The following is a 21,776-nucleotide window of genomic DNA, read 5'->3' on the forward strand; positions in this document are numbered from 1 at the left end:
TTGGATTCAAGCACCAAGTCACAGAGCCTTTTCTTTGACACCATCATAATGCATATTTTTGTCATTGCCCCAATGCGTCTGATCACATGGCTAACAGTGAGTTATATTTAGGATTTTAGTTCAGCATCTGGAGGATCACAAGTTGCTCACTGCTGAATCAAAATGTAATCAATTTCAATCAAAATTGAAAGAGATTATTAATTTGATGTCTAGTCACTTCATCAAGTGTGGTTTTTTATATTTGTTTGAGACTGTTGTTTCATTTTTCCTTTCAAGATAATTTCAAAATTACATTGTTGCATTTAGAGCTTACCGATTGCGAATCGGAATTCTCACTTAGTAGATGTGCGTATTTATCACTAAGGTCTTCATCAGAGCTATCCGGGAATTCTTGCCTAGATCTTTTGTGGGATACTGGCGTTGAAAAACGGCGGTCTTTTCTTTTTGCCATAACTAAAAGCAAACATTGAACAAAAGTTATCTCACTCCATGCACAACTGTAAGAAAAAATGCCATCAGTATGCAGCTAAAATCAATACCATTCATCTCACTGCAACAAGTTTAAGAACTGGTATATAAATACTGAATTAAAATTAAAGGTTCCCTGTAGTATTTAATTCTGGCTGTATAATTCCCAGTGAGGGAAAGATCAGGAATTATTTCGAAAGAATTAAGAGAGATACACTTTAATTACCGTATTTTTTGGAGTACAAGATACACCTTTTCCCCCCCAAGAAGGAGGGTGAAAATCTGGGTGCATCGTATACTCCGAATGTAGCCCCGCCCAGCTTCTCAAACAGAGGTTTCAGAGGCTGAAAAAAGCATCAGAAACTAAGCTTCAGAAAAAAAGGCCCAAAAAGAGCTTCAGAGGCTTTTTTTCTGAAGCTGTTTCGGAGGCTTTCAGAGGCAGAAAAAAAAGTTTTTTCTGAAACAGAGTTTCAGAACTTTCAGAGGCAGAAAAAAATAAATCAAGGCATAGAGCTCACAACCAAGGAACCTGTTCCTAAAATTCACCTCTGGGAACAGCTGATTGGGGGTATTCCGGGAGGTCAATCTACCTGCCAATCAGCTTTTTTCTTATTTTCCTCCCCAAAAACTAAGGTACGTCTTATACTCCGAAAAATACGATACATTTTGTTAAACAGAAATGTCATAAATTCAAAGAAAAAAATAATCTTTAAAATAAACAAAGAACTATGAATTAGTATAGCAACAGCACTTAAGTCTTATATACCGTTTTATAGTGCTTTACAGCCCTCTTTAAGCAGAGTCAGCATATTGCCCCCCACAATCTGGGTCCCCATTTTACCGACTTTGGAAGGATGTGGTAGCATCCCCCAAGTGGTGAACTCATATTCCCCAAGAGAATCTGGCAGTAAACAATTCAATCTCAGCAGCATAATTTCAAGTAATTTTCCTCCGATTTTGGAGGAGGTAGGAGCACCAGTATAGGGGTGGGTTCTACTTACCTCCGCTACCAGTCCGCAATGGGCACACACACGCTTCTGCGCATACGCAGATTGTCTGTGATGACGTCCAGCCGGGTGGCCAGAGCCTCCTGCCGTTACTACCGGCCGGGCTGAACCGGGAGCAACTCACCACTGCACCAGTATCTAACTCAGGTTCTCACCTTTAAAATGCACTTAAATACACACAAGAACAATTTTAGCAAGGGAAGGGATTGACTATTTTGATTAAAATAATGGAAATGGGAGTACTCTGCCTCCCATTTGCCTTTTACTCCTATTCCTGTTAAAATCCTCTAAAATAAAATAGTTAATTTTTTGAAAACAGCCAGCAAATGTCAGCCATACCACTTCTGTTGATATTACTAGGTAGCCTGTAGCCCTCCAAGCCTTCATAAAGCTGTGTTTGGTACCCAGTCCCTCAGAACTATCTGCAACTTCTATAGTCAGTTTCATTTTCAATATCTGAAAACTATATATTTTTTATAATATGAAAATGTCTCACACCATGATTCCATTCTCAATTTATTCAATTTCCTTAATTAAACTGTTTAAAGCAGCTTTATTTCTCAGTCTTTTGGGGCTTTGGATATAATAATTTTTTAAAGAGAATTTTGGCTTCCTTTTTAATTTTTCTAGTAAGTTTTAGTTTGATTTATAAAGGACGGATTTATCCTTTTGCGGCACATCATCCTTAAAATGGACTATATAGGATGATTACTTCTAATAACTAAAGATTGATAGAGAAACTCATTAAAAATTAAGTTTTTTTTCAAGTCGATTTCAACTTCTGTGATTTCACGAGCATTTCTATATAATTTTCTGGACCACGATCAAAAGCGAACTGTGTATTTTCTCAACTTTCCTGTCTAATCTTACACCACTAGTTCTCCTAGTACTCCTTAGTCATCTCCCACCCAAGTATTAACTAACCCCAACATCGATCTTTTCAGTTGGGCACGGCCATCTGCTAAGGGTCATATAAATGGAATTAAATGCTTATGTTATTATAATATGGCAGTGTCTAAATATACTGCCCTCCCCCGCCCCCATTACAATAAATAAAACCATTGGAAATCTTACTTATACTGCTTTTTCCTGTTACTCGGTCCTTTAATTTAGGCAATTCCCCACCTCAGAATGTCTCAAAAAGGCATTAAGAGGCTTTTTACCAGGACTGGCCAAAGAACCTTAATCCTTTTTAAATCTATTCCCCCCACCCACAATTTTTTTTTTAAAAAAAACGGTTTACTTTCTTTAAATCAAACCTTTCTCTCGCCGAGAAAAAATTTCTTTGTAAGCAAAAAGAAAGATGGAAGCTTGTTTTCATTCTTTTCAAACAAAAACAAGAAAGAGACCGTCCTACCAGGCGGGCAACCAATCAGGGAGCGCCAAGAAATACACCAGAAGCAAAAGCTGGTTTATTTCATTCCCGAAGTTAGATCTCGGTTTAATTCTAACGTGTCGGGGATGCCAACTTCAAGGGAACTCGGCTCCCTGCCTAGGCGCCATAGCACAGCTGGGGGGTGCCGCGCACCTGAACAGATCTCGGGGGAGGTGGGGAAAGGCTCCTCTCCCAACTCGTTTTCCTCAGCCCCCCTTTTTTCCCCCAGCCTGAAGCTCTCGCAAAGGCGACCTTTGGCAGGCAACGCCCCTTCTCCCCCATCTTAGGTGGGCTAGGATGATGGGCAGGGCGATTCCGCCTGGAGATCAGCGGCGGACATGATGACTTCTTGCCTCGCCCCACAAGAAGAAGAAAATGCCCTTCACCTGCCCGGGTTTGGGAGGGGAGGGGATGGAAGCAAAAATGCGGACGGAGCTCCGTTACAGCCCGTCTTCTTTGGTTTATTCCCGGATCGTTTTGGATCCAGCCGCTGCCACAACTCTCCACCCTTCTCTCCCTCCTCCCGGACCAAACCCGTTCCCCAGCCCCTTCGGCGAGGGGATTTGGGGTTGTCTTCGGAAGGAGTCTCCCAATGCTTGAAAAGGCTGCGCCCTTACTTGGAAAGGTTCTGTCGAAATTACCGTTGGGCAAACCGCCAAGCGCGTGGCCCTTCTCCCGCTCCTCCTCCGCACCCCCAAACCAGGCACCGATCCTCTCAAAAGCCCCGCAGCCGAAGCGCGCCCGAATCTTGGGGCGACTGCCAGCACGCATGCGCAGTTCACAACTGCTCTGTCAGTTTCGCTTTCTAGGCCGGATTTGCATAAATGGAAAGATGTGCCCGGAAATCTGCCATTGGCGGGCGAGGTAGCTGCGTAGGGCGTCGAATTGGCGTTCCACGGCTGGTGATTGGTTGTTAGACAAAGACTCGCGTTCGGTATTGAAGTGTCACGCCCTCAAGAAGGAAAACAGAGCGAAAGGCGCTACTCTATGGTTTCCAAATCTATTTCTATTTCGTATTCCGCTGGGAACCAGAGATGGCGTAATAATATCACGGAGCGTGTTTCCTATTCGGTCAATAGTTCTGCCCCGCCCCCTCGCCGGACGTCATGACTGCGCAAGCGCAGTTAGGCCCCGTTGAATTACGAATCTTGGCGCTGTTACTTGGAGAAGTCGCTGCCTTGTCTGTCCGCATTCGGACGGGTGACCGTCGTGGTGTTGAGAGGTACCGGGAGGAAGATTTGCCTTGCTGTTGAGATCGCAAGAGTTTTTGTTTTTTTAAATTGAGTCTGATTCGGTGCTAGATTACAGTTTCTGTATACTTATCTCGGAGTTGAATCCCATTAAATGTCAGAAGACTGGACTGCATGCCTAAAAGCAAATATAAAAATCATAAGAAATCCTTTGTGAGATATAATCCGTTGCATCTGATATAAAACTTGCCAGGCGTATAGAAGATGACAGGAAAAACTGAATAACCTTATTCTATAGTAACTTTGCCTGGGACAAAAAACCTAAAATAGAAACCTCTCTATATAGGAAGAGAAAAAGTTGTGTCTTCTAAGGAATTTAATTACATATCTCTCATTGGCTTGTGTATTAAAGGTATTCAGTTGCAGTCCCTAGCCTTGTGCGTACCTTCTGATTCAACAGAAACATAGGTGCTCCCTGGCTACACAAACGCACACAGAAGTATGTTATTTGGCTACCACAGAATAAAAAGAGATACTAAAAATAGAATAACGGCATTAAAATAGATCTGGATAAAATAAAAAACAAGGAGAGTGCAGAATTACTGACAAAATAAAAAGCTGAAAGTATTTTATTTTTTTAGAAATATAGCTGTATGCTCCATTCTCAGGCATTTCTGCTTGTCCCATCTCAAAAATAGCATGACTATAAAGATGCAAATTGGACCACCAAATGAGTGCGTATTAAAGGATCTTCCCTTTGAAGAAAAAACTAAAACTAACTGAAGTGTTTTTGTCTGAGAAAAAAAGCCATTGAAAATATGATTAAACCAGATTACTGTAGATTGTGTGTTTTGGAGAGAGTGAAAGGTTTTTTTTTTCCTCTTTCAAAATCATAGAACTAAGATCTAGTGATCCTCAATAACAGGCAATACAGGCTATGCACAAACATATCTTCTCATTTCAGATTATTTTGCATGTGCGGTTATGGATTTTAGCTTAAATACGGTAGTTAAAATATGTTGTGACAAATTTACAGTGAAAGACAAATTTATCAGTTAGCATTCAATATGATGTTGAAATAGAACCATTATGTTTGGGAGAGCTATCCCCCACTATCTGATGCTTGGGGGAGAAGATGAAAAAATTCTGCTTGTGAATTTTTTAGAAGCATCTAGATAATGACTTTCCGAAACAACATTTGCTTAGATCCATCACTAGACTAATCAAGTGGGATTCTTCATATTATGTATCTTAGTATAGAAAAATGACATATTAAGGATTGTTAACCTCTAGACACCTTCTTTTTCAGAAATGAGCTCCCCTGTGTTTATAGTCTTGTTCAAAGAAAAACATAAACAAGACTGAAGCTTGAAAGTTTCAAATGCTGATATGCTATTATTTTCACAACTGTGTAATAGTCTCTTGAAATTTAAACAAAACAAATCTCTAAGGCTACCTAGGAAAATTAATTATTCCAGAAGAAGCAAAGTTAAAAAGTTTATGGGTATGGGGGGAGGCTTATAGATTTTAATGCCATCTGCAACATAAACAAGATCAGGATGTGAATAGCACAAGGAAGAGAAACTCTGAAGTTGAGAAATTTGTCACTTAAAGAAGAGTTCGGTGTTATTTTATTTTCGATAGTTCCGCTAACTCCTGAGATAAAAGAAACTTTGCACGTAGCTTAAAGTATTAGATTCCTAACTTTTGTGCTTGGTTTTAGAAAAGGCTTTAAAACTGAGCTGAATGGTTTCTTCAAAGAAATCATTCTGATTATTAAAGTTGGATTTAAAAAACTACAAAAGGCAAAAAAAAGGTTTTAGCATTGCTTCCTACATGAAGTCTTTCATATAATGTCTTTGAAGTTGTGACTGCTGATTTACCAATACAAATTAAGTTTTTGCTAAAAAGGGCATGTGTGTATCACTAGAATAAGTTTCTCCTCAGTGCCCTCCCGACCCCCTTCCCATCCCACCTCAGCCCCAAAGTGTTTGGCTAGTTCTAATTCTTTAGATCTCTCTGTCTCCTCTTTTTATCTTTATCTTGTGAAATTTGTTAGGTTCTTCAGAGTGATAGGATAAAAGCCAAAAAAAATTTGAGGATTTAAATCACTATCTCTTAGCCCTGATGTTTCATTCCATGTTCTTTTAAATATCTGACTTTTTCTGGCATTATCAGCCGGTTGCATGTTAGCAATGACTTGAAAAGATAGTGTACGAGATTTACTGAAGTCCCATTTTAATCTGGTAAAGTAGAAACCTATGCACAGGAATACAAACCTATACATAGAACTTGCTTCTGAGTGATTATTCTTAAATTTGTTGTCTATTATATTGCAATCCTTACAAACCTGGAACTTACTTTTGAGCACATGTAGGTATTACTGCTGTATAAATTCAATTACTATTTGAGATTACTGCAAACATTTGGTGTCGTTTTTGTTAAAAATTACAGGATTTTGCCACTGCCAAATTCAATCCAAAAATATGTCTTAAACAGCTATTCTATTTAGCCAGCAGGAGATAACTCGTGGAGATATCTCCAACTCTAATTGGAGATAACTCTTATGCATAATTCATTCTGGAGACATTGTGTTGATTAACACCGTGGGGGTGTACAGATGTAAATCATAGTAATAGACAAGGTTTTCTATGTATGTGCAAAAGAAGAGGAACGTTGCATAGGATACGAATCCACTGTTGGATCTCTGACTCATTAAAATAGGGATGAATAGGGTGGCTTCCAAATATGGTATAATTGCATCTCCCATCATATCTCGCTAGTGGATATATTGGGTTGAGTTGCTAGAAATATTCAGAAAAAAAATGAGCACATGTTTTTTATTCATTACTGGACCAAGTGGATTCAGGTTAATTCTGAAAAGAGCCCACATTATTAAGCAAAACGTGCTTAATTATAAGACAACAGTAATACACTCAGTTAATAAAATTAGTATAGCTTAACAGTGAAAAATCCTGAATAGTTATTGTGAATTATGTAGTTTGCTGAACTAGGTGAAGGTAGTTCATGATGATGATGTCAGCTTTGAAAGCCATGCTAGGCCGAAGGCTTTCACACACTGCCACTTTTTCCTGTTTGGGAAAGTAGGGGAGGGGGGTGATAGTACAAGGGATTATTAGACATAACAACTTTCTTCCCGCCGGTCAAGGTCAGGCTGAGCTCGCATCTGGAGAAGGAGTGGCAGGAGTGATGTCTCAAGATGGGACGGTTGAAGATTGGAGCATGTGGTCGGCAGAGGGGTCATGAGGGTGGGGATTTTGGAGTTTGTATTACTGAGGGAGGAACCCGGATCCCCAGATCTTGGGGAAATTGCCAGATTAGCTATGCTAGTAAAAGATCTTTGAAAGATGTTTGCCTCGGAGTCTTTTCTGCAAGGAGGGTTTTCTGGAACGCTGACAGATGATCTTAAATAGAAGATAATTGGAATTATAGTCAATCTATTTCTTCCTTGCTACAATGCAGTCTAATATCATTCAAAAATATTAGACTATACAGTACTGTGACTCCCATGACTCCAGTAGCCCAACCACTGGTTGAGAGTTATACCATAGATATATTTCCTCTTGTAGGTATAATGCTGTACATGTAGGTGTCCATTAGATGGCACTGTTCCCATTTTTTTGTTTTTAAAAAAACTATTAGGATAGTACATTTCTTTAGATTGACAGAGTGCTCAGGAGCATGTGACACTTGTCTACAACACCTTAAAGCATCTGCTGTTTTTACATTATCCTGAATGTCAAAGCATCTTTTGGAAGCTAAATCCAATTTATATTACAGCCCTGTGAATTGCATTCCAACTGACTTCTCTAGGGTGAATTGAAGAAGAAAGAGTGCAAGAATTAATTTGTCTGATATTTGAAAACAGTATTGTCAGTACTCTTAACACAGTAAGAAAAAAAGATGCTATTGAATGAAATTAGGAATAAAATCAGAAAATTTAAGGGATGAATCATTAAAGCGAAAAAAAAATTGAAGAAAGGACTAAAGAGCCAGAAGTAAAAATCTGCAGAATAGCAATAGCACTTAAACTTATATACTGCTTTACAGCCTTCTCTGAGCAGTTTACAGAAGGAAATATTCCAAATCAGGAAAGTAATCTTTTGTTCCACATACAAATCTTTCTTGAAAACAATGCATTGCCTCTCCGTAAACATGGACTGGATTGTTCTAAAAATCAAAATTCAGGGGCAGAAAGTAGTTTAAAGAGTAAAAATGACTTGCATTTTTTATTTATTGATTTGATTTTTATCCCAGCTTTATTACTTTATAAGTAACTCAGCTGGTAAAGATGCATAACTCTCTTTCTTCCTCCTTTTTCTCCCCGACAACAACAACCCTCTGGGGTACGTGGGGTGGGGTGGGCTGAGAGAGTGACTGGCCCAAAGTCATGCAGTCGGCTTTCATTTTTAAAGAGGGCGGAATAAATCTCACAGTCTCCTGGTTTCCAGGCCACTTCCTTAACCACTGGACCAAACTAGCTTAGATCAACATTTGCATGTTCTAGATCTGTGATGGCGAAACTATGGCACACGTGCCAGAGGTGGCACGTAGCGCCCTCTCTGTGGGCACGCAAGCCATTGCCCCAGTTTAGCTCTACCACACATGCGCACGTGCCTCCCACCGGCCATGTGGTCTTCGGGTCTCTGCTGCGCATGAATGGGGGGCAGGGCATATGCGGGGGATGCGCATGGATGCGTGTGGGTGGGGCACGTGCAGGAAGTGCATGCACATGTACGGGGAGGTGAGCGTATGCGGGGGGCGCTCATGCAAGCATGAGGGCACGTGCAGGGAGCAAGCATGCGCAGGGGACAGGGTGTTTGCGCAGGGGCTGCACGCTCTATGCATTTGGGGGATTCACGCACTCAAGCACACGCTTTGGGCACTCGGTCCGGTAAAGGTTAGTATTCTTTCGCGCAGGACTGGCATAGATTTTTTTATTACTGGGTTTTTAAATTTTAAATGGGTTTTATGGTTTTAAATGTATTTTAATTGGGGCCAATTTGAATAAGTTTTTTAATTATTATTATTATTATTATTAATTGCATTTGTATACCGCCCTTCTCCCGAAGGACTCAGGGCGGTTAAATTATTGTTTTACTTGAATTGTATTTATTCATTGCTATTTTTATTTGGCTGTGAACCGCCCTGAGTCCTTCGGGAGAAGGGTGGTATACAAATTAAATAATTATTATTATTATTATTATTATTATTATTATTATTATTATTATTATTATTATTATTATTATTATTATTATTATCATCGTCATCGTCATCATCATCACTGCTCTAGATTTTAAAATAATAATGCAATTGTAATATTAGAATTATGAATAAAAAACTAATGCAGGCAGGAAATAGCAATTTCTGGAATACAGTTTAGATAGTGAAGAAAGATGATTGCAATAACCCCTTCCATTCTAATCGACTAAGTTTATTTTTTAACTTTGTAGTAATTGTAGCACTGCAGAAATTGCGGAAAAAGAACTTAGAGGGATTAATAATAATTACTGCCACATGTCTTATGAGAGACAGTATTTGAATCTTTGAATCCTATGGAACTAAAGAGAGGTTTTCTTTGCAGTGCGTCTTGGTTTTTCACCCTTTGAAAACAGGCATTATCACTATGATTCTGCTTGTGCTTTTTCAAGTCCAAGTTTCATATTTTCAGTCTTAGGCTTTTCCTCAGTCTTTGCCACCACCCTTTTGTGGGAGAGGGACAGAATAAAGACCCTGACATAAGGAGCAGGCTTATAATGTTATAACAAGCGTGTGTCAAATTGGGATGGATTGGAGGGAAAATATTGTGTGGTGTTTGGAGAGCTTGTGGTTGATTTAGCTGTCTTAAATCATTTCAGTGGCATCCATCCATCCATCCATCCATCTTGATCTTTGCAGGCAGTGCATCTGAATATTTGGAACCATGGGAGTAACTAGCCTGTGGCAGATCCTGGAACCTGTCAAGCAACATGCCCCTCTCTGCAGTCTTAAAGGAAAAACATTAGCTGTTGATTTAAGTCTCTGGGTGTGTGAAGCACAGGCGGTTAAGAAGATGGTGGGAGTAGTCACAAACCCACATCTTAGGTAGGTACAGTGCCTCGGATAATAAATCACTGATATATAAGATATATTAACTTCTCTCCAGTGGTTTACAAAATATAAGATATAAGCCATAGTATAATTTCAGTCTGGGGAGTAATGAATTCATTTCACTGTAAGAGGCCCTGAACAAAATTTCTGAGTGCTCATGCAAAAGGATTCTGCATCTGCTAATGCTCAGTTTGTGGGGACTTGGGCCTTCTCTGCAAATGTTGTTAGGATTTGCAATATGGACTAAATAAGAGCCATAATGTATCTCATACTATCTTCCAAGAATTTGTCAGGCACGTGTCGTTGATACCTTTACCTTTTAAATTGTGTTTTTTTTCTAATTAAAAGAATGCTTTTGAGGGAGATAACAATGGGAGCCAAGAATACATGGAGTTTCCTTATGTTGATAGGCAATATAAGGAAATGTCAATATTTTGGGCATGGGAATAAATCAATTGATTGTTTATTGAAATCTAAGATGAGAGATATAAGATATGCTATTTAATTTCACTTTCTTACCGCAGGAACCTTTACTGTCGTGTCTCTTCTTTAACACTAATGGGGATCCATCTGGTGTTTGTCACGGAGGGTGACCTCCCCAAACTGAAAAGCAGCACAGTGCAGAAGAGAATAGAAGCTCGCTTTGGGCCATTGAGAAAGCCTGAGATCGCAAAAAAAGGGAGATCCCGTTTCAAATCTATTTTGAAAGAGGCAAGCTATCACAGTAGGTTATATTTACAGGATGTTGAGTACTGGCAGTATCGGATTCATACAAGTAGGAGGCATCCATATTTAATAAGTTTTATTGAACCAATGCTAAATTTTTGCAGACTTTGTATTGCTTGAGAGCAATTCGGTTGGATTAATTGGACACGCGCTGCTCTCCTGCCCGTTTCATCATCAAGCCTGGTGGCTTTTAGTTTCAGTAGGTTTGTAAACCTGAAGTTCTCTGCTTGTCCTTGATTTTCTTTGGCTGCAATGGTGGCTGATTTTGTATTTAATATGTAAGCAGAATGTTCAGATTACCTCAGAGGGGCTTGGAGGAGTGTATCTTCACATTTCAGATTTATTTATTTATTTATCACAGTTATACACCACCTTCTTACGGCATGAGTCACTCTGTACCCTGTAAGTGGAACACAGAGTCAACTTACAGCAGTTCACTTAGTGACCGTTCGAAGTTACAACGGCACTGAAAAAAGTGACATGACCATTTCTCACACTTAAGGCAGTTGCAGCATCCCCATGTCGCGTGATTTACAGATGCCGTGTCCTGGGGACATTGCAACCTTCTGACGAGCAAAGTCAATGAGCAAGCTACATTCCCTTAACAACCAGGTTACTAATTTAACAAGTGCAGGGATTCACTTAACGAATGTGGCAAGAAAAATAGTAAAATGGGGCAAAACTCACTTAACAAATTTATCACTTAGCAGCATAAATTTGGGGCTCAATTGTGGTCATAATTTCAGGGTTCCAAGTAACATCCCAACGAAAGAAAACTCAGAGGCTTGAGTTTCCTCAAAGTTCCATTTTATTAGAGATGTCATGTTGGCACAACTGGGAAAACCCAAATCTGAAAGCTTCCAGGTTTTCCCCATCCAAAGAAAAGTCCAAATTCCTTCCCCAGCACCCACATGTCCATCACATGGTCCCACCTGCACCGTCCCAACTGGAGATTCCTCCCAATTTCAGTTGTCCAGGTGCAGGGCAAGATGTCCTTGACTCTCAGAGAAAAGAATGTTATTATGAATATTTATATCTCTGGCTCCATACAATCCCCCCTCCCATTTTCCCACAGTAGTAAATGTGGCAGGCCTGAAGGCCCAATGAAAAAGATGGCTTCCAGGCCTGACACATAAGTTGAAGACTACCCATATAGTCTGTCCCAATTTTAATGCATTTTGCCACTGAAATTTGTCAAGGAACTGTACCAACGTGGTCTTGGCTACCTCAAACATTTTTAGAAAGGAGGAGAAGAGGAGCCATGAGTTGTTCACCCCAATGATATTTCTCATTGTTTCCTCCATTGGGATTTTTCCTGTTTCAGTGCCTTGAACTGCTGGAGACCTTGGGAATCCCATGGATTCAAGCAGCCGGAGAAGCAGAGGCAATGTGTGCTTACCTGAATGCAAATGGCCACGTGGATGGGTGCATCACCAATGACAGCGATGTCTTCCTTTATGGTGCTCAAACAGTGTATCGAAATTTTACCATGGACATCAAGGTAATTTACAGGGCATTTTTTAAATATATATGTGCTACTTTTTTAAAAAGTGTATTTTTTTTTAAAGAATAAGTAATAGATATTTTGAAAGAGAAAAGCAAGGAAAGGGAAGTAATAAGTAAATAGAGTAAAAAATACAAAGAAGAACGGAGAGAAGAAAAAAGGAAAAGAAGATAAGATAAATAGATATAAAGAAGTAGCTTTCAGTCTTCTTAATAGCTGTTTCAAGTATATTTGTATTTTATTCACTCTAAGATTACAGCATAATTTTTTTCCCCATACATTCTAATCAAATCCATGAATCACAAAATCATTTTTTTTTTACTTTTTACAGCAAAAAGCCCATAAGAGGTTTCCAGTCACTCATAAACGTAGTTATTGGCCATTCTCTAATCAAAATAAGTCTATCTTGCTACTTTGATTTTTTTTAAAAAAAATAATAATCTGAATCTCTGATAGCCTTTGTCTCTCTCACTCAGAAAGACCTCACTCCCCATGCCACCACTGTTTACTTTTTGTGACTATAATATGACATATTCTTGGGAATATGTTTTCGGCTCAGTAGGACTGAATTTCGAATAGACATATTTGTATGCCTTTTCTGTGCCATGGGGCAGAAGGATTGTGAAATGCTCAGCTTGTTCATTCTAAAGTGTTAGAATGGATCCCAAGAAAACTTTGATATTTACCTCCTCTTTACAGACACCATGATGTCTGCAAATCATGGTTTGACAAGATACAGTTTTCCTTAGAGCAAGTACCGTATTTTAAAACTTATTCAATAATGTTTGTGGTATTACTAGTAAACATATGAAAAAACGATGAAGCATTAAGAGGAGTGTCACTAACGTTCTCTATTCTGCACAGGACCCACACGTTGACTGCTACTTGATAGCTGATATTGAAGAGAAACTAGGCTGCAGCCGAGAATCTCTGATCGGATTAGCAATTCTGCTTGGCTGTGATTATCTCCCTAAGGTAACTAAATAATCAGTTTAGACAGACAGACAGACATATAGAGAGGGGGGGGAGAGAGAGAGATATGCATGATAGATAAATAGACAGAGAGACAGATTATAAAACCTGTTATCGGCATCATTATTTATTTAAAATATTTAGATAGTCACCTAACTTATACTTTCGGCAGTTCCCAACCAATGATAAAAACAATATCAATAAAACACATAATTAAAACATAAACACAAACCAAAAATCATGGAGAAGAAGTTCTAGAATCATATTACTCTATTACATTAAACCTTCCTTTATACAGGTTTCCTGTACCATAGATTTATTTTCCATCCACCATGTTTTTTTTCATGCCAAAGGACACTTGCTTGAAAGTGATTCTGTACTCAGAGAGGGGGAATGACTGGATCTGAGACCTTCTCTCACCACAAATCAAGAAGCTCAGTTTCTTTGTGGAAGAAATTACGTTTCGGCAAAGCTTCCTGCTGGATTCTGTCTGGATTCTTTTTTCTTCAGTGTGAAGGGATCTTTTAACCCTGATCGTCTTGCTCTGCTTTTTCATATGATAGGAGGAGTTGACAAAAACAGCCTTCCCAGTACAGGTAGTCCTCGACTTACAACAGTTCATTTAGTGACCGTTCAAAGTTACAACGGTGCTGAAAAAAGTGACTTATGACCGTTTTTCACAGTTAAGACCTTTGAAGCATCCCCATAGTCATGTGGTTTACATTCGGATGCTTGGCAACTGGTTCATACTTACGACCATTGCTGTGTCCCAAGATCATGTGATCATGTGATGATCTTTTGCGACCTCTGACCAGCTAAGTTCGTTGGGGAAGCCAGATTCACTCAACAACTCGGTTACCAACTTGTCAACTGCAGTGATTCACTTAACAACTGTGGCAAGAAGGGTCGTACAAGGGGATAAAACTCACCAGGTGTCTCGCTTAACAACAGAAATTTTGGGCTCAATTGTGCTTGTAAGTCGAGGGCTACCCGTATGTGTTTTCGTCAAGTCGACACAGCTGCTTCAGTTCCATTTTTTAGGGTTGACAGTAGCTGCCAGATGTTCGGTTCAAAATACCTTTGTCCTCCCTTTACCCTAGGCCAACTTGGGGTTTAGGACTGTTAGCAATCCCAGAAGAGTGCACCAGTTTAAAACTGTTTCAGCAACCCACTCGTCCACCTAACAGGTTACATAAGAATATTTCTTGCTATAAACATTATTTGCGCATTCTCTTTTAAACGGCATCTTACCTTGACCCTGTCAAGGTGTAACTGATGGCACCGCTTGTGGTAATATATCATTTCTTATATGAGTGTGCTTTTGTGGGACAGTATTTGCTTTCCCCTTGAATGTCTTGTGTTATTTTTGCCTGCTTGCCCTTTATTCTTTTAAATTTCTCTAGAGCTAGGACTCATTGTCTTTCAAGCTGACCTGCTTTAAAGAGGTTTTTTTTTTATTATTTTGGCGAACATAAAATGAGAGCTAAGCCATGTAAGCAAGAGGCGGCGCCATTACAGGATTGTTGGACTGCAACTTCTAGTCTCCTACAGCATTAGTGATGCTGACTATAAAATATTATTTCAGCAGCATGTAAAGGAGAGCCACATGCTGCCTGTGTCTGAGCCCTCTTGAGCTCATGGAAGGATATGTGTAACAGAAGTACGTTAAATAAATAGGGTACCACATATTTGCAAATCACTCTCCAGTGGTACCAATATCCTTGCAATCAAGTCTCCGCTGCAATTAATATTCTTTGAAGTGAAACAACATAATTTCTTAGCTAGTCCATGTTTTATTTATTTGGTGATGGAATTTTCTTGTTCGTCGCTACATTTGCCTGCTACTGAGTCTTCTAAGGACATCCAGTGTGCTGTAACTGATGTGCACACTCTACAGACACTCCCTTCCCCTTCCCAGCAGGCACATAAGTGGCTTCATCCAGATGGGGGAGAAAATGCAAAGGGATTAACATAGGGTGTGCCGCTTCTCCATTGACTTTATCCCTACAAGCTTCCCGGCAGCAAAGTCTCTTGGGTGGGGGAAAAGTGGCAAGGAGGGTCAGCGATCATATTAGTTCCTTCTGGGTTCCCCATTGACTTGTGAGAAACTGTGAGGTAACACTGAAAATGAGGATTACATGGCCACGGCAAAAAAAAAAAAAATCCCCAAATTTCATTTCCTTGGGAGTACTGGGTCCTGTATGTTATACAGTAAGTTAGTAAATTTGTGGTATCTTTGTTGACAAACGTTTTGCCCTGTGATGCAAGCTTTCACTCAATTGAAGATTACAAAATATCAAACAGACACGAGGGTTATGCATAGTGTTTGGTAGCATCTATATACTACTGCCTTCAAATGTTGCAACTGTATGGGTAATGCTTGGAACTCATTACCTGACTCCATAGTCTCTACTCAAAATCCCAAAATCTTCAACCAAAAACTGTCTACTATTGACCTCACCCCATTCCTAAGAGGACTATAAGGGGCGTGCATAAGAGCACAAAAGTGCCTACCGTTCCTGTCCTATTGTTCCCTTCATTATATCAAATTAATATAGCTGATGCATATTCTTTACTTATATATATATATATTTTCTTCATGATGTTTTTTTTTACTTATGACAATGTTTGTGTATACTGTTGTGACAAAATGAAATAAAAAAAAAAAAAACCGACCTGAGCTCCGGTCTGTTTCTAACAAACTATAATTGTACAACTGCTGGCCAAATGTGGCAGTGTGGGAAACTGGGCCCTAATGTGTCAGCTTTTAGCATGATTTAATCCCTGGGCTCCCTTTTTAAAAAAATGAAATGAAAGAAAACTGCCTGTGCCCTCCCCTCCTTCCTCACTCAAAATTCTCATGAAGAATTCTTCTTCCAGGATTTCTTGTCCCTCTGTCTCCCCAATCATAATATGGTAGCTTCCCCCTCTCCCACCCCCCTGCTTAAAATCACAGATAGTCCTTCCATTTATGATCAAAGAAAGTGTTGTGACCCAGGTTCCTGGACCCGGACTCCTGGACTCGGATGATTCAGAAAGTGAGGGAGAAGACCTGGCCAGCCCTGCTTCTCTTGGGCCCTTTCCCTCCCTGGCACCCACTCAAAGGGATGGGGAGGGGCCGGCACAGCCTGATTCCATGGAGCCTCCTTCTGATTTGGCAACGCCCCAAGAACAGTTTTGGAGCGATGCAAGGTCACGTAGACGTAATCGCCGTGCGCAGCAGCGGAAGAGTTGGGACAAAGCCAAGTCATAATTGTCATGCAGTGACATCTGCAGAGACTATAAATAGGAGGCGGGACTTCCTGGTTTTTTGTCTTGGACAAAGTAATGAGTTGGCGCGAGCTAATGAATTGGCGCGAGCTAACTATTTCAATGGAGGAAAGAATATATTCGTGAGTAATTCTGGCCTTATCTATAATTTCCTCGTTATCTCCAGAAACTTGGCAGGCCCGTGGGTAGACGTGGCCAGGACATGTATCTATGTAAATAAAAGGAAAAAAGGAAGGCCTCTGACGGACTCTTTGCTGGGAGTATTGGGGGAAGGGAAACAGAACATTTTGTCCAAGACCTGACTAAAACATCTTCTACCAAAGATGGATCAGCAGCAGGTACAGCAGCAGTTAGAGCAGCTACAAGCAGCTAATCAACAGCTCCAGCAGCAAGTGGCTCACTTGGCAGGCCAACTTGCTGCCAGGAATGTGCCTGCAGCCCCCCCCCATCCTCCCACTCCTCCTCCTCCTCGCAAGTGCCCGGTAACCGTGCGGGATAAGTTTTCTGGGCAGCCTGAGATGTTCCCGACCTTCTTGGGACAGTGCCAGCTCTACATGGCTATGAGGCCAGAGGATTTCCCAGACGACCGGGCTAAGGTGGCCTTCGTGATTAACCTTCTTTCCGGCTCGGCTGCTCGATGGGCCACGCCCCCCTTGCTCCAGGACAGCCCCCTGCTGGCGGACCAACAGCGTTTTTGGCAGCACCTGCGCACCATGTATGAGGACCCCGTTCGAATGCTGACGGCAACCAGGCGCCTTAAGGAACTCAGTCAAGGGAAACGCCTGCAGGAGTACATCGCGAATTTCGTCTTTTGTGCCAGGACTCTGACTGGAATGATGCAGCGCTGGTGGGCCAGCGTTCAGGAGGGACTCTCAGAGGAATTGCAAGACGAGCTGGCCCGCGTGGAGGCGCCATGGACCTCGACAACTTGGTGCCCTTTGTCTCCGCCTCGATGCCCGTCTGCAACGGCGACCGTCCGTCGCACCCCGGGACCCGCCGACATCTGCACCCCACTTCCTGCACCACCAGCACCCAGGGTCGCCCCACGTTTTGTAACCGCTGCGGAAGAGCCCATGGAGTTGGGAGCGCCAGACCTCGCCTGACAGCCCAGGAGCGGAACCGAGGCGCCAAGGGGATTGTGCCTGTACTGTGGGAGCCCGCCACTTCGCCGCTTCTTGCCCCAGAAAGCGGCGGGCACGACGCCGTCCCCGAATCACAGCGTGACCAATCGGAAGCGGAGCAGGCCCGACCTCGGGAAACCCTAGGTCGGGCACGCATTAAGCCCCACTGGGCGTTGCGGAAGTAGACTCTGGGCCCCTCGGCATCTGATTCTGGACACACGGATATGGTTGGGGAACCAGTCGGACGGGCTCCAGGCGCATGCGCTGGTGGACTCAGGGCCACAACAAACTTTATGGACCAGGCCTTTGTGACCCAGTTTGCGGTCCCGTGGTTCCGTGGACCCTCCGATGCGGTAGAGACAATTGATGGGCGAGAACTGGTGTCCGGCCCCATTAAATTTGCCACCCAGCCTTTGCGCCTGGCTATTGGGGACCATGAGGAGGCGATCCAGTTTTATGTCACGGCGGACCTTCATTTTCCTGTGGTCCTTGGGATGGCCTGGCTTCGGACCCACGATCCTCAGGTGGCCTGGTCGCGGAACACCATCTCTTTCCCGAGTCTGCAGTGCGTCGATCACATCCGCCACACCTGTGCCGGCCAGAACGCCCCCACCGCTGCCATCACCTTGCCTCCTGAGCTGACGGACTTCGCCGACGTGTTCAGCGAGAAGGAGGCGGACCGACTACCCCCGCATCGGCCCTACGATTGCCCCGTGGACCTTCTGCCCAACGCACCACTGCCTGTGGGACGCCTGTATTCCATGTCGGAGCCCGAGTTGGCCGCCTCAGGGACTTCCTGGACAAAAACCTGGCCCGAGGGTTCATCCGCCTTCAAAGTCCCTCTCTCGGCCCCGGTCCTCTTTGTGAAGAAGAAGACAGGGACTTGCGCCTATGCTGTGATTACCGCCGGCTAAACGCCATTACGGTGCGGAATCGCTACCCCTGCCGCTCATCCCGGAGCTACTGGAAAGGTTGCGGAGGCCACGATCTTCACCAAGCTCGATCTCCGGGGCCTACAACCTGGTGCGGATACGAGAAGGAGACGAATGGAAGACGGCATTCGCACCGATACGGACACTACGAATACACTGTCATGCCATTTGGGTTGACCAATGCTCCGCCGCTTTTCAGCACTTCATGAACGACGTGTTCCGAGACATGTTGGATCGGTTCGTGGTTATCTACCTCGACGACATCCTGATTTACTCCCGGTCCAGGAAAGCCACCTTCGACACGTCAGTCTGGTTCTGCAACGCTATGGAGCAACAACTCAATGCGAAGCTGGAGAAATGCGTCTTCTTCCGGACTTCCATAGAATTCCTCGGGCATATCATCTCGCCGAGGGCATAGCCATGGACCCATGTAAAGTAGAAGCTTTGTGTAGCTGGGAAGCCCTCGTCGGGTGAAGGATGTTCAGCGCCTACTGGGCTTCGCCAACTACTACCGGACCTTCATCCCGGCTTCGCCACACTGACAGCTCCACTTACCCAGCTCCTCAGGAAGAAGGTTGCATTCCGTGGGGTCCCCGCAGCAAGAAGCATTCACAGCCCTCAAGAAAGCCTTCACACGGAACCCGTCCTGAGGCATCCCGACCCGCTCCGGCCTTTTGTGGTGGAAACGGACGCGTCCAATGTGGCTCTGGGAGCGGTGCTGCTACAGGCTCCGACGAATGGTGGCACACTTTTTCCCTGCGCTTACTACTCCCGGAAACTCAACCCTTCCGAGCGCAACTACACTATCTGGGAAAAAGAGTTGCTGGCTATCAAGGCTGCATTCGAGGCTTGGCGACATCATCTGGAGGGGGCCCGACATCAGGTGGAGGTCCGAACGGACCATCGGAATCTCGAGCACCTCACCACAGCTCCGGAGGTGGACCAGCGGCAGATCCGTGGTCGTTGTTTTGCCCGGTTCAACTTCCGCGTGACCTACATTCCCAGCGGTCACAACCGGAGGGCGGATGCCCTGTCCATAAGCCAGAGTACCTCTGCGCCAAGGACCCCCTTCCTCCACGGACAGTGCTGCCGGCAGAAGCCTTGGCCGCAGCACGGGAGCCAGTGGACTTGCGGGCCCAGGTGCGAGAGGCGCAGCGCCAGGACGCCTGGTCGCAGCAAAGGAGAGCGGAGGTGGGCCCCACGTCTCCTTGGACCTTGGAGGAGGACTTACTCAAGTTTCGGGGGCGATTATATGTACCCACAGGACCACTCCGAGCCCTCGTCATGACCCAGTGCCACGACAACCCTGCAGCAGGACATTTTGGGTTCTTCAAGACCCTCCACCTGGTGACACGGACCTTTGGTGGCCCGAGTGCGGCATGATATACATGCCTACGTGACATCCTGCGTACGTGCCGGCAAGCCAAGACCGCCACGGGGGCCCCTCCCGGCCTCCTTCAACCCTTGCCGACACCCGACAGACCCTGGGGGGGGATCTCTATGGATTTCCTGACAGACCTGCCGCCGTCCTCTGGGTTCACCACGGTGCTGGTGGTGGTGGACATGCTCACCAAGATGGCACACTTCATCCCATGCCGCGGACTGCCCACAGCCGCAAAACGCCCGTCTCTTTCTGCAGCACATCTTCCGCCTCCATGGTCTACCGGACAGGGTGGTTTCGGACCGCGGAGTTCAGTTCACAGCCCGCTTCTGGAAGAGCCTGATGGCGCGTTGGAGGTGCAGGTATGTCTGTCGTCATCGCACCATCCGGAGACCGGCGGGGTACAGAGAAGGTCATCGGTATACTGGAACAGTATCTCCGTTGCTTCATCAACCAGCAACAGGACAACTGGGCCGACTACCTGTCCCTGGCGGAGTTTGCTTTTAACAACTCTCAGCACACCTCTACTCAGATGACCCGTTCTTTGCCAATGTGGGGTACCATCCGCGCTCTTCCTCTGGCACCACCGGACTCTCCTGTTCCCGAACGCAGACCTTCCTGACGGAATTGCATGCGGTCCAACAGTTGGTACGTCAGCAGCTGAATCGGGCAAGGAGGATTACAAACGGTCCGCCGACCGCTCCCGACGGGCAACGCCCCGCTGGCAGTTGGAGACCGGGTGGCTCTCCACCAAACACCTCCCGTCCGACCGCCCGGTAAAGAAGTTGGACCACCGATTCATCGGCCCGTTCCTGTCGAGGCAGTCATCAACCCGGTAGCCTACCGACTGACCCTGCCACGATCCATGCGGATCCACCCGTTTTCACGGTCCCTTCTGGTTCCTGAGGCCACACCGAGTCCCCTTCGTGCCCAACAGCACCCGTCACTGTCGCCGAGGACGGATCGGAGGAATACGAAGTCCACAGCGTCGAGACTCCCGCTGGCTGAAGGGTCGTTTCCAATATTTGATCGCGTGGAAGGGATACGGGACTGATTTCTCCTGGGTAGATGCCTCCGGCGTTCATGCCCTGACCTGGTGCAGGCCTTCCATGAGCAGAACCCAGCCCGACCGCATCCCGATCGTCAGCCCGGGGAAGGGCCCTGCGGTGAGGATAGTGTTGTGACCCAGGTTCCTGGACCCGGACTCCTGGACTCGGATGATTCAGAAAGTGAGGAGAAGACCTGGCCAGCCCTGCTTCTCTTGAGCCCTTTCCTCCCTGGCACCCACTCAAAGGGATGGGGAGGCCGGCACAGCCTGATTCCATGGAGCCTCCTTCTGATTTGGCAACGCCCCAAGAACAGTTTTGGAGCGATGCAAGGTCACGAGACTTGATCGCGCGCAGCAGCGGAAGAGTTGGGACAAAGCCAAGTCATAATTGTCATGCAGTGACATCTGCAGAGACTATAAATAGGAGGCGGGACTTCCTGGTTTTTTGTCTTGGACAAAGTAATGAGTTGGCGCGAGCTAATGAATTGGCGCGAGCTAACTATTTCAATGGAGGAAAGAATATATTCGTGAGTAATTCTGGCCTTATCTATAATTTCCTCGTTATCTCCAGAAACTTGGCAGGCCCGTGGGTAGACGTGGCCAGGACATGTATCTATGTAAATAAAAGGGAAAAAAAAAAGGAAGGCCTCTGACGGACTCTTTGCTGGGAG

At 44.1% G+C, this 21,776-nt stretch overlaps 2 protein-coding genes across 11 annotated transcripts in view; one reads left to right on the forward strand and one right to left on the reverse strand.

Annotated features, from left to right (window-relative positions):
* The window catches only part of SMC6 (structural maintenance of chromosomes 6), a 40,033-nt gene extending 36,390 nt beyond the window's left edge, over positions 1–3,643 (reverse strand). For 2 of the 6 annotated variants that reach the window (XM_058179031.1, XM_058179020.1), the window contains exons 1-2: positions 3,468–3,625; positions 314–453 (exon numbers count right to left, since the gene is read on the reverse strand). In XM_058179031.1, coding sequence (XP_058035014.1) covers positions 314–453; positions 3,468–3,621 — 294 coding nt within the window. In that variant the 5' untranslated portion in view covers positions 3,622–3,625. Of the gene's footprint in view, positions 1–313 lie in introns of all 6 variants that reach the window. The other 4 variants (XM_058179042.1, XM_058179069.1, XM_058179050.1 and 1 more) reach the window with 4 other exon arrangements.
* A 148-nt stretch (positions 3,644–3,791) lies between these two features.
* Positions 3,792–21,776, forward strand: part of GEN1 (GEN1 Holliday junction 5' flap endonuclease) — a 31,676-nt gene continuing 13,691 nt past the window's right edge. The window contains exons 1-5 of one of the 5 annotated variants that reach the window (XM_058179083.1): positions 3,943–4,072; positions 9,960–10,145; positions 10,676–10,862; positions 12,202–12,378; positions 13,246–13,356. In XM_058179083.1, coding sequence (XP_058035066.1) covers positions 9,985–10,145; positions 10,676–10,862; positions 12,202–12,378; positions 13,246–13,356 — 636 coding nt within the window. In that variant the 5' untranslated portion in view covers positions 3,943–4,072; positions 9,960–9,984. Of the gene's footprint in view, positions 4,073–4,785; positions 6,414–9,919; positions 10,146–10,675; positions 10,863–12,201; positions 12,379–13,245; positions 13,357–21,776 lie in introns of those variants that run through there. The other 4 variants (XM_058179093.1, XM_058179103.1, XM_058179111.1 and 1 more) reach the window with 4 other exon arrangements.

Source organism: Ahaetulla prasina, chromosome 1, assembly GCF_028640845.1.
Source record: "Ahaetulla prasina isolate Xishuangbanna chromosome 1, ASM2864084v1, whole genome shotgun sequence".
NCBI classification, from domain to species: Eukaryota; Metazoa; Chordata; class Lepidosauria; order Squamata; family Colubridae; genus Ahaetulla; species Ahaetulla prasina.